At 43.3% G+C, this 12,424-nt stretch overlaps 1 protein-coding gene across 1 annotated transcript in view; it reads left to right on the top strand.

Moving 5' to 3' along the window:
- Window positions 1-4,455: 4,455 nt before the first annotated feature.
- CD2AP (CD2 associated protein) overlaps window positions 4,456-12,424 on the top strand; it is an 87,294-nt gene continuing 79,325 nt past the window's right edge. The window contains 1 exon segment of the mRNA XM_050893442.1: window positions 4,456-4,542. Coding sequence (XP_050749399.1) covers window positions 4,539-4,542 — 4 coding nt within the window. The 5' untranslated portion in view covers window positions 4,456-4,538.

Below are 12,424 nucleotides of genomic sequence, written 5' to 3'. Positions count from 1 at the left end.
ACCCCAAATTCCTTAGTATCACCAGCTGTCTGCAGTGACACAGTACTTCATCCTCCTTTAGCAATAATTTGCAAGAACGACTACGACTAGTTGCTCTTTACCTGGATGGAGGCAGCTGTGCTGTAGTTGCAAAGGGTTCAGCCTTTCTAAAAGCCCTGCATAGCTCTTGAGATGCCACATAATGGAGTGCCTGTAGGGGGGTAGGAAGAAAGACAAAATTGCTTTTGCTTCTTAAAATAATGCACGCCCTCCCCCTCCAACAGTTAAAAGAAACAATAGGATTAAATGTTAGTGTGCAAGCTTAATTTGCCCCCTCCTTGAAAATCTACATTTTGATACAGTTTTTATTTACAAAACAACTGCTCAGTGTTTTATATTTTCTTTTTTTTTTTTTAAAGAGTCCTGCCTCATTCTGTGGAATAAGCAAATTCACTCTCCACTGAGTATGCAGCGAAGGGAAAAATACTGTGTGTGCTGAATGAGTATTTTCCCACAGTTTGTAGTTTTTAAAATGAAATATATCTGCTGCTTCTTCAAACCAGCAGAGGGAGTTTTCTCATCTAAATAATTTTTTAACTTCTGAAACACAAATCTGTCCTTTTTTTAGTAATGTTATGTTACCTAGTAGGAAATGCTACTGAAAACAAAAGGTGAAATCTTACAGTCAAGACTGTTTAACTCCTCAGTGCTAGAGGCTGTAGGCTTCCAGTCAATTTTTATGGGTATTATTGTGCAAGAAGCTGCTCTCATGAAAAATGCAATAGAGTATTAAAAGCATGAAAAATTGACTCAGTTGGAATGTTTGGGAGCAAACTACTTGGTTAAAGGGGAATGTACAATTATTGCAGTACATGTGCCACTCAAATGTGCATGAAACCGTAACTTGGTAACAGCTGACACATGATTTTTGTTTGGAAAAAAAGCCAGTTCCTGTATTTTTTTGCACTCTAGGGAGAAGTTTTGAAAGTTCTGGGTTTAGGTTTCTTTATTTGGAAGTAATGGAGTAATTTTAAGATCACCACAGTAGCAAAAAAGTTCACATGAAATGTTCACTGTAGCACTACTAGGAAAAGAGTCTATCATTATTCCCATTTTTTTTGTGAGAGAAAAAAAAGCATCTCCAGTGGTGACAAATTGTATCATTCTTATATAAACCTACATACCAGGCTCTATACAATGACCTCTCTTGTAAAATAAAATGCTAGCAGTTACTGATGTTAACAGTGAATATTTTCTTGATCTGTGAACATCACAACTTTTCCTCTCTCAAAAGCAAGCAATAAATTCAGATATTCCATTAAGCTCAATCATAAAGCACTTAAAATGCTAATCTTTCATTTTTAAAAGTTCTGTTGAACAAATTCCACCTCGGGAGAAAATAATCACAGTTATTTTGGGGAACCTAATTGGATTTGAAAATACTCTGAAACAAATACGCACTTTTATTATTCCATAGAGTCAGAATATCGATGCTCTACATTCTGCTTGAACTGAAAGAAATTATTGAATAAAAAGCATGATTCTGTCTTCCCTGTACATCTATCAGTATAACAGCAAGACTGTATTTTCTAAGGACTGCATAAATACCAATCACTGCATAATATCCAAGTGAAAACGGCTAATTAAATGTTTTCAGCTTTTACTGAAGTGGCAAGTGAGGAAGGAACTCATTGTAGGTGATTTAGAAGGTAATTATTGGTAAATAAGCATTTAGCACATGACATCAGACATAGAGCACATAGAAAAGAAACGAAGTAGTCACATGGCTTAACGGTTGAGCTATAATAGTTAATAGTTAATAGCCTAGCACAGATGTATTTTCCTTATATGTATTATAATTGCCAACTCATATAAGAATGCTAAATACGGGTCCCTACGCTGCTTTGAGTTACACATGAGCGGACTCTTGCATTTTTGCAAAACTCACTGCAGCGAAGTGTTGTCAAACTCAACGAAGCATGAGGCAGACACAACTGTTCAGCGCCACATAACTGACGGACCAAAGCCCCAAAGAAGGACCAGCTTTAGGCATGGGCAAAACAGAAAATTGTACAGGGCTGCAGATGATGGATTCAGCAGCATCGCAGCCAGTCGTCCAGAGAGAAAAAGACTTTGGGGCTCAGCAGCCATAGGGGCTCCCTCAGGAACCATCCCATTTCTGCCTCACTGGTACTGAAAAGGAGATGGAGGCTAAAGCACAGCACCGGCTGGATGCTGGTGCACTATCATCAGAGCAGATGGGCTCTGAATAAAATTCAGTTTTTGTACTCAGACTGCTAAGAAGCTTTGAGCCAGCCCTGACCACAGTTATCGAGACACGTAAAAATAAAATAGAGAGAATTTCAGAAAGCCACCGTCTTGCTAGTCCACAGCATAAGAACCGAGAAGCAGTGCTTTGCTCTCCAGCATGTTCTAGACTGAAGAGGAGGGCAAAGGTAGCTTTATGTCAGCGTGAGTATTCATTCAGGGCTCATCCAAAGGTAGTAACGATGCTTAAATGAACTGGAATGAGCTTTTGCCCTAGTTCAGACCAGCTTCCTGAAAGAAGGCTACATAGAGCTCCTTCAACTCTCTTTAAAGGCATACACTATGAATATTTTATTTCTTACCTCTCGTTCATGCATACTTAGCCTTGTGGCAGGTTTTAAAAAGGTAAGAATTGCTATATCAGATCAAATTTATAATTCCCCTCATCCTTTATCCTTTTTTTAGCATGCAGCTCTTCAGAGGAAGTGGAAAAAAACTATAGAGAAGACAGATGAGGATAATTCATCCTCATGGAAGTTATTTTCTGATTTTTTGGGGGAGTGACTTCAAACTCTAAGGATGACGTTTCCTTTCTGTACCAAGTCTCCTCTTGCTATTAACTATTGTAAATCTGGGGGTGCAGAGAGGTTGTATTTTTATAAAAAACAAATTCTCCTTTGAAGAGGAGTATCATGGGGCCATTTATCAGCATTAAACGCTACACCTACTTCAAGGAAATTCTGACTATTGCTTGTATGTTTCCAGTTCTGCTGTTCGAAGAAATGGAAGCCCAGTCTGCCTCAAAGTACAGTGAAGGAGATAAAATATCATACTACAATATGGCATGTGTTTGTTTACACCCTCAGACTTCACATTTTGTCTCCAGTACTCATTATCTGACTCATTTTCTGTTTATATGCCATGAGAAAGATGCTAAGCAAAAGCTGACTCCTGGAAATACTTGACATTCTTTTTAGGCTAATTTTGTCCTGAGCTTGACTGAAATGGCTCATTTTGAACCACTCATAAAAGGATGTCTGCAGCAGGGAAGACAGAATATTTTCATTTCGGAGAGCCCTGCTGTGTTATATTCCCTGATTTTCATCAAAACCAGACCATGTTTACTTGTCCTTTTGGCCTCAGGGTCACCGTTTTTTCTTTAAATTGGTTTAGTTCTAAGTAGTCATTTTCACTCATTCCCGAGTTTCCCACAAAAACCTAAACAGTGGCAGCCTGATACAGCTTTGAACACTTTCCTAAGTACATCTTAAGTAAAAAAAAAAACAACAAAAAATACCCCTACGCTATAAACTCTCCAAAAGCAACGTGCAAGCCCACGAACACGCACACGAGGTGAGCAGCCTCGAAGGCCAAGGGGACATGCCCGCTTTCCTCCCCAGGCCTCCCTGCACGCACCCGTGCCCCCTTCTTTGAGCCAGGAGGAATGTCCTGGCCCCTGCACCCAGAACCGACCCCAAATCTCAAGGCTTCTCTGCCCAAAAGGGGCTTCCCAAAACGATCCCAGGGTGGGCGTTTTTGGGAAGGGCTAGAGCCAGCAGGCTGCTGGGGGAGGAGGTGGGGAAGCCCCTGGATTCCTGGGGCAGCCCAAGGGCCTCAGAGGGCCGGGGTTTTGCTGTGAGGGGCTGTAGGGCCGTGAGGCAGCTCCTTCCCGCGGGGGAGCTGTGGGTGCGCGGGCTGAGAGCCAGGCCCCCACCCGGTGTGGGAAGGGGCAAGGGGGGCATCGCCCCTCTGAGGCGCGGGGTGTCTCCTCAGGAGGGCCTGAGGAGAAACAGCCGCGGGGCGGGCGGGAGGCTCGGCAGACAAACTCAACTGGGGCAGGGAGAAGTAGGGAGAAGCGGGGCGGCAGCGGGTCAGCCGGCCCTGCGCCGGGGGAGCGGGCGGTGAGGGGAGGCGGCCCCGCGGGGCGGTGACACCGTCCCGGGCGGGGCGGGGAAGCGGCGGTGACGTCATCCCGCCTGGCAACGGCGGCACGGCGTGGAGGTGGTGGCACTCGGCTCTCGCGGGATTTGGCGACCCCCGCCGCGGGCGGGGCGGGGCGAGGCGGGGCGGGGCGGGGGCGGTGCCGCCGGTGCCGGAGCTCGCCTGAGGCGAGGTGCGGCGGTGGCGGGGAGCGACGGGACGGGTCTGCGGTCGCCTCTGCCCCGGGCCGCCGGCGGCTCGGAGCAGCCCCTTTCACGCCCGTAGTGGCACGGATGGAGCCGCCGTGCCCGGCTTGAGCGCGTCGGCGGGACCCGGAGCCGCTCCGCCGAGCCCGGGCGGGCGGGCGCAGCATGGGTGAGCGCGGCGGGGAAGGGCTGCCGCGGCGGGAGGCGGCGAGACTGGCTCCCTCTTCCCGCTGCCCCGGGGCCGCCTCCGCTGCCCTTTGTCTGAGGGGGAGGGCGCGGACCTCGGGTGCCCGGGAGGCGCCGCTTCGGGGCAGTCCCCGAAGTCCCCTGGGCAAGGAGCGTTGCTGGTACCCGGTGCCTTCGCAGAAGGCCGGGGCCGGTGGAGGGGCTGGAGGAGCTACCGCGAGTGGCCGGGCCCGGCGGGCGGGAGCTGGCGGCGGCAGGTGCCCGCAGGTGCTTGGGTAAACGCTGCCTCCTCGGCGGGACGAGGAGCGGCGGCGGGGCTGGGAGCGGCCGGGGCCGCTCCCTCCTGCCCGGCCTGTCCCGGGGGGGGGGGGGCAGCGGCGGGGGCCCGGGGCGGGAGAAGGCGGGAGGCAGCGCCGGGAGTTAAGTGGTTTTCGGTGGGGAGAGCGAGGTTTACAGCTGTATAGCGAACACTGATCCAGTGCTGCTTGGAGGGAGCTTGGTTGGAGTGGCTTGGTGAAGAGTAAAAGTTTTTCTGATTAAATCCGGCCCTTCTGCCTTTTTTTTTGCCCAGCTTCAGTTTGAGCTGCACCTTTGCCCATTTCTCCACCAAGGTGTTGGCTGAAAAAAAGCAAGTGTACAAAGACTCAAAGCATTCCTATTTTCATAATGTGCCAGTTGAGGTTTACACTTGAAACAATCAGGTGTACTGGGTCTAATTTTTAATGCAAGAGCGTCTGCATAGGGAAGTATGAAAGAGTGACTTAAACACCACTCTTCAGAGCCCTCTTTCCTTATACAGAGTTCCCCCACTGAGGTCCAGAAAGGTCCATTGACCATTTTGTCTGTCTCTGTTACCTCCACTCATACTGCCTCCCTTGCTCTGTGCTATGTAATGTCAGCTGCTTAATATACTTCTGGAGGGGTGCGTGCAAGAGTGCGTGCGACGGTGGCTTTTGTGTCACTGCTTGTGTGAAGAGGCGTGTGTGTGCTTATGCTGCTATGTGCAAACATGCTATGTGATTTAAGCTTTTTAAGTAGAAGGATACCTGAGTTTTAGATAGCTTTGCTTCCTCCCTGTCATGCATAAAAAGAAGTGCATGGTGTGCAGATCAAACGTGCAGTTAATGAAGCGATACATGTACCTCCTGACTTGTGTTCCTCCTGATTGTAAATACATGCTTTTAGTATTTTCATCTCAGTGAAAGTGGTCGAAGCACACTTAAAATGAAGTCTGAAAATATGAAGTGAAATTGGTGTTTTAGGTTCTGATACAAACCAAACTCTAAAGAACTCACTTTTTGATGCTTTTTGTGATTGTTGAGAATAGGTAAGAATTACTGTTTCTTTTTGGGCTGCATTGTCTTACTTGCAAGTGAGAAGCATCTATCCAGGTCATTGCGGTGGCCTGCGGTGGTGGTTCCTAAAGTGTAGAGATTTAGTGTGCTAATTAAACATTTTGAACTCAGACTGCATCATGCTGAAATGTGAAATACCTGAGGATTTACATATGGTAGGTCTGGATTACTAAAATTATTACTGTATGGTTAGGAATACTGTATAAGACTGTTAATAAAGGGTTGAGTCCAGTTTATGACTAATGATTGCTATATGACGTTATTTTATGTATTTTTTCCCTTACCTTTCCTTTTCTTAAGTGTAGCTTCTTTCTCTGCCTCTTCTGATTACAGTAGTGAGCATGTTAGTACTGCTCTAGAGGTGACTGAATTGAGTGGGTGCATACACTCCATGTCAAGTATTGTTATTGCATGGGTTGTTATAACCATAACAATTTGTGTGCATGTGCAGTTACAGAACTGTTTCTGCCAGAACGCTGGCAAACATCTATAAATGATTGCAGCATAATCCCAGAGCCTTTTAAATAGATTTTCTGTGAAGGTGTCGTCCTTTATTCAGATTTTCAAGTGTTACTCTCCCGTGACCAAAAGTGGGGAGGAATGTACAGTAAAACATCTCTAAAAATAAGAGTTGAAAAAGAACTGACTGTAGTTTGCACTGCACTCGCTATATTTAGTGATAGCCTCACGTTTACCTTGAGAAGTCATTATTTGATTATTTTATTACTGACGTCATGGTAGAGCTGGCTCCTGATAAGAGGTTGTTTGTCTTTTATGTCAGCTTATGGAAAAGATTTACATGTAAGAGGTGGCTTAGAGGGGGGCCATTGAGGTATCTGTTTGACAAACTCAAGGGTTTCTGAGATTTCTGGAGGAGTAAGAACCGGGGCAGTATGACTCTGGACGAACCAAAAGGAGAAGGGCAGAAATACAAAATGCCTTGGACCACGTTCTTTTATGTTCTTGTAGTAGTTGGAAATTAGTGTTGCAAGAGCACGTGTCATTCAGGCGCTTGAAAGATGGGGAGGAGTTATGAGAGGTGACAAACACTAGACCTTATAAAGTTACTAGTAATGCCCAGTTACATGCTTAAGCTCCATCATTATAATTCTTTGCCTTCTGTACTAGGTTAATCATGTGGATTCCATATATGGGTCTACAAATAGAGAGAAATAGATTAGTTAAAGGAAAAAAATGTATTCAGATGTTAGGGGGAAAAAAATCTATTTGAATTATCTTTTTCCTGTCGTGGGTTGATATCCACTTAGAGTGAGGTACAGTTCCATGTATTGGTGCATTGTAACATCTGTCGGGCTTCTATGGCTCAATAACAGATAATTTTCCTAATTATAGTTGCAAAATGGTTTGACTATACAACTTGCACGTTAACAGGAAGGTTGAGCTAAATTTGCAGTGTCCAAATAATTTTTGTATGTCTTCACAACTAAGAATGAAATATTCCAGCAACAGCTGATAAATTGCCACAGTGGTACACTGAAATCTACTGGACTTCTGTCAGTATCTTCTTAGCTATATGCATTTTTCCCCCTCTTTTATTTCCAAAAATTTGTACGAGCTTTGATTTGTGTTTCCTGCGAGTTAGTACATTTGCATTTGCTGCATTTCATCTTTAGAAAATTTTATAACTTTGGAATACTTTAAGAAGCCAGACATACTTCTTCATTGCTAACAGGATGAGTATAAATATACGTAAATGTATTTGGTCTACAGAAACTATTTAGTAAGTTCATTGAACATTAAACTTGTGTGAAGCCTTTTGCTTTCTTCACCTTCATGTTGGCAACGGAAGAAAATCCAGAAGGTTTTTGTAAGCAGACTGAATACTTTTTAACATATTGTCACAGGGACAGTGACAGATTGTTTCAGTATTCACTAGTAGTATTACAAGAACCAATTAAAACATTACTTCAAGGCTTGTTCTCTGATATAAAAAACAAAAAAACAACCCAACAACCCCTCCCCCCGACAAATCCACTCCAAACACCCCCAAACAAATGGGATAGGATAGATGAAGAGTCCTTCTGCTAGTATTTTTAGCAAGAAGTATGTAACATATGATGTACAGTTGAACTTTATTTACAGTAAGCTACTGAAGAATAAAATGACTTAATCAGAAGTACAAGTTATTGCAACCCTTCTGTACTAGGGTGCTTGATGAGCGTAATGTTGACAGATCAACTGTACCTTGTACTGGCAATGTTGAGTAGTGCTTTCTTATTATCATTTTCTTTATTCTAGACAAAACTATAAGGGAAGATGATGGAAAGGTGACCTCTGGAAGAGAGGTGCCTAAGCTACTGGGAAACCAAATTACAGTAACTGGGAAGAGTTGATGCATACTGGGTTTTGGTCAAGGTAGAGGAAAAATCCCATCAAAAGGTGCTAGAGGTTCTGTCAGCTCAGCTCTTGCCTTTTTTGTTTTTCCAAGAATGTAAGAGCTGCTGCACTTAGAGTCCTGTCTGTGGGGCAGGTAAGGAGGAAAAGGATATGGAAGGCAGGTCTGTCATGGAAAGTTCTTTATTTTTTTATAAAAACCCATGGTCTGGCAATTAGTAATTTATGGACTTGCTCAAAGGTGTTTGTAGTTTCACTGGACCTTTTTTTTTATAGATAGGGATGGACCATCAGGGACTTGTACAAAGGGGCACAAAGAGGAACGCGGGTCTTGCCCTCCACAACTATCTGTGGCAGTAGGAGTCCCTGTTCAGCATGAATGAGGATGTGTGGGGGAAATATGTCCTTTCAGCGTGAGGTTTTTTCCCTAAAGCTGCTGCTTGTTCTGCCTGACTCCTTTGTATTTTTGAGAAATGGTGGATGATTGATTGGTGGCTTCAGACTGAGAAGTCTCTCTACGTCTGCTTTCCTCATGTGCCAGCCATTCCGGGTGCTGGTCACCTTTACTGGATGGTTATTTTAATTTTGATAGCACTTTCATCTTTTTGTGGAGAGTTGTTCAGGACTGTGTATGTGTTGTTCAAGACTTAAATCCATGCAGGGGTGTAATTATATTTGCTGTCTTGGTTTCTTTTGTTTTCCTAACAGTTCTCAGAGTTTTTCTTTCAGCTAGATAGGATCTTCCCTTTGAAGTCTCTTCGCCTTCACTGGCCTTCTTCACTCTGTTGTCTGCCTGTGTTAGGTTTTTTTTTGTCCCTTAGTGAGTTTTTGGTGCATAAACACAGGAAGTGTGTGGTTCGGCACACTGTACTGGCTGGCACTAAGTGAGGTGGCTGCCTGGTCTGTCCCGCTCTGGCTGTCATCGCTCTGCTTTTCCCATCTGTTTTGCTTCCTTGGAGATACTGTCACATATGACTGCTGGTCCAGTATTTCCCTAACCTGGTTTCATGAAAATGATTTTTTAGGAAAGAGCAGCAATGAAAGTGCTTAAAGTGACCTAGGTCATCTTGACAGAAGTGGGTAAGTCGATCAGATGAAATTTGTTGCTAGTGGGTCTGGGGTATAGCGATTTCTAGGAGGTAGTCCAACCTGTGATTACCACCTGGGCACTAAAAACATGTCTCTGGTCCGCTATAGGGTTTTAGCCCTTTTCTTCTGTTCCTTTTAAAGTTGGCTTTTTTTTTTTCCAAACTGTCTTCCTATATTTGGTAATGTAGTTAAATTATCTTCAACTTTTTCTTCCCTGACACTCTTCCTTTCCATGAATGTTGCTTTTCTCTTCTACTCTGAACTGTGAATTTGCTAACGATCTAAAAAGTGCCCCGCTCCCTGTGAAGGGGACGCCTGTGCCTTAGCTGTCCCTTATCTTCTTGGATGTGCAGTGATGAGAAATAGTTGTACGTAACTTTGTCGCTGTGATGATGCAAGCGTAACCCTGCTTGTGCATCGCCCTTGGCTGTCCTGTCGCACTGGTTGGTAGGAGGACTGAAGTACTAAAACTGCCTGTTCAGTTGCCTCTTTTCTAGAGTGATCCCTTGCTATGTTAAATAAAAGTGTACCAAAGATTTAATTTTGATGCTAGCCTTGCTTTGAGCAGGATGTTTGCCTAGATGGCCTCTGTAGGTTCCTCTCACCCTAAATTATTATGTGTTTCTTAGTGTAAACTTCAATTCATTTGAATAATGTTGTGAAGCCTGCACAGCTATTTACTTTCTCTGACTAATGCCAACAAGTATTTTTGGGTGGGATTATGTTTTATTGCTCTAGCCATATGCAGAATTGACTTTCTTTATATAAAATCAATATGAAATGTTGCTTTTTCAGGAATCTTCAATGAAGAAAATGAAGCAGTGTAGATATTTTTGAACAGTATATCTGCATTTCCTGAAAAATTTAAGGCCTGCCACTGCCAGAGTCCTAAATCAGACTGAAGGAGAAGTCACAGTATGTGTCTGTCTGCCAAATGAGTTAAATCTTTCCACTTTTGGGGTGATGTACGCTGGAGAGAATATGATATGAGGTCATTTAGAATATTAAGTTAACTTTTCTTAAAGGAATATATATTTCCTATAACATGCTCAAGATATTACGCAGGATTGCTTTCAGTGGAATAAATTAGAATCTAATATTTTGAATTAATAAAAAAAAAGAACCATTTTCCTTTAAGTTCGGCAATTTGGACAGTGCTGACCTGTGATATTACAGGAGAGGGTTGCAGTTGGAGCTCTCCGCTGAACTCTGGAGAAGGAAGCAGGGATCTGTCTGCTTGTGTGCCTTAGTGTTGAAGAGCTTTGTGATTGTAAACTTTGAGTTTAAATTAGACATTATTGTTAAAGAAACTCAAAATGAATTTTATAGCTTTATTGCTTCAACCAGATAAAGTATTATTTTAAATTATTTAAATGGCTTAAGCTCATGCTGTTTTCTTAACAGTACCTAAATCGCCATGAACATGATACTTTTTGACAGCAGAGGAATATGTAAATGGTTTTGGAATTAAGCAGTACTAGGTAATCTCATTTTTTTGCTTCCGCAGCAGCTGAGTCTCAGCTGCTGTGAATGGATTTTTGTTGATTGGAGTTAAAGATTTTTATTTTAGTTTCAAAGAAGACAGTTTTGCCTGAGTTCCTGGAAACTTGCCTGACTTACCATTTAAAGACGACTCTTAAGTCATCCATTTCTACGTCTTGGATAAAATTACTAAGTGGTCAGTCTTAGTCAAATGTTTTTGACTGTATGTGTAGATTGATCTTTTTAAGCTGGCGCTGAAATAAAGTCTCACCCTTTACTTACCTCTGGCTAGTACGTATTGTCCTCTTCCCTTGCTTGTACGAGCTGAGTCTTCCAAAACTTCCCTGTCTTCCTGGCTTAGCTTTCAGCCAGGCTGGCTCTCCAGAAACCGAGACTAAGCTCACGGTTGCAAAAAGAGTGAATGGAAGCAGGAGGAAGATGAGGATGCTACTTACAGCGGTGTCAGCTGTGGCACATTTACGGCAGTTGTCGAAGTCGTGCCTGATAGAAATTATTGTCTTCCAATTTTAACTCTTTAGTTCAATTGTAGATTTATTGGAAACATACCAGTTTACCTTAATTCTGCTTAGTGTGTTTTTTTTCCCCAAGGTACATTGTTTCTTCATTTTTTAGGAAAAATACAAAAGCAGAACAATAAGCTAACTTCTCAGAATGGTTCAAGTCGTTTCCACTCAATGCATCTTTGGGACTGAGGGGAGAAAAGTCTCCATCTTTGCCGCTTGAAGAAATGAAATCGCTAGTTTCATGAAGTTTTCACTCTCTAGTAAAGGAGAATCACATCACTTAACTCTGAACTTGCATCTTTAGTTATGAAAGGATTTCCTTTAAGGCTGCTTTGCATGTAATCTTGCTTTGCCTGAAGTCATCCTGTGGGTGCAGTTTCACGCTATGCTTCATCAGAGATAACTTTAGGCTGCTGCCAACAAGGGCCAGAGCTTTGCGATGCCTCTTCCTGGCTTGCCGTGGCTCTAGTGGTTGTGAGTCTGTGGTGTGAGATAACAAGCTGGCTGGCGTTGAAGAAACTCTTGTGCCAGGTTTGCCATCATGTCAGCAAGCTGAATGGCCTTACTCTGACTGCACAGTCATTAGCTCCTGTGCAAGAGAGTGGATGGGACGCTATTTCAGGAGCCAGGGAACAGAGAGTGTTTCTCCTTTTCCGTTTTAGCCTGCAGTTACTTTGCACTAGATCCAAGCTGAAATTTCCCAAGCTTCTTCTGAGTGTCTATATTAATTGCTCTCCCAAAGTGTTCACGATCCACCAAACTGATTATTTCACAATTTTCTTGTTCCTGATCTTTAAAATGCTTTTTTAAACTCCTTGTCATCCTCCCCCATCCGTTTTAAGCCGGCCAAGTGTCCTTTTTAAGCAGTGCCTCTAACTTGCATTCTTTTTTTTTTATTGGTTTAATAATACCTTTAAAGAGAAAATAGTTCCTAAACAGCTATAACTTGTTATTGAGGTGCTTTTTGTATTTCTGTGGATTTTGGTTTTGGTTGTCCTCAGTAATGTGTATGTTTTGAGAAGACGACTGAGCATGGTATGTAAAAAATACGCCTCTGTCC

Source organism: Gymnogyps californianus, chromosome 3 (assembly GCF_018139145.2).
Source record: "Gymnogyps californianus isolate 813 chromosome 3, ASM1813914v2, whole genome shotgun sequence".
NCBI classification, from domain to species: domain Eukaryota; kingdom Metazoa; phylum Chordata; class Aves; order Accipitriformes; family Cathartidae; genus Gymnogyps; species Gymnogyps californianus.
This window is presented reverse-complemented; position numbering and strand designations above follow the sequence as displayed.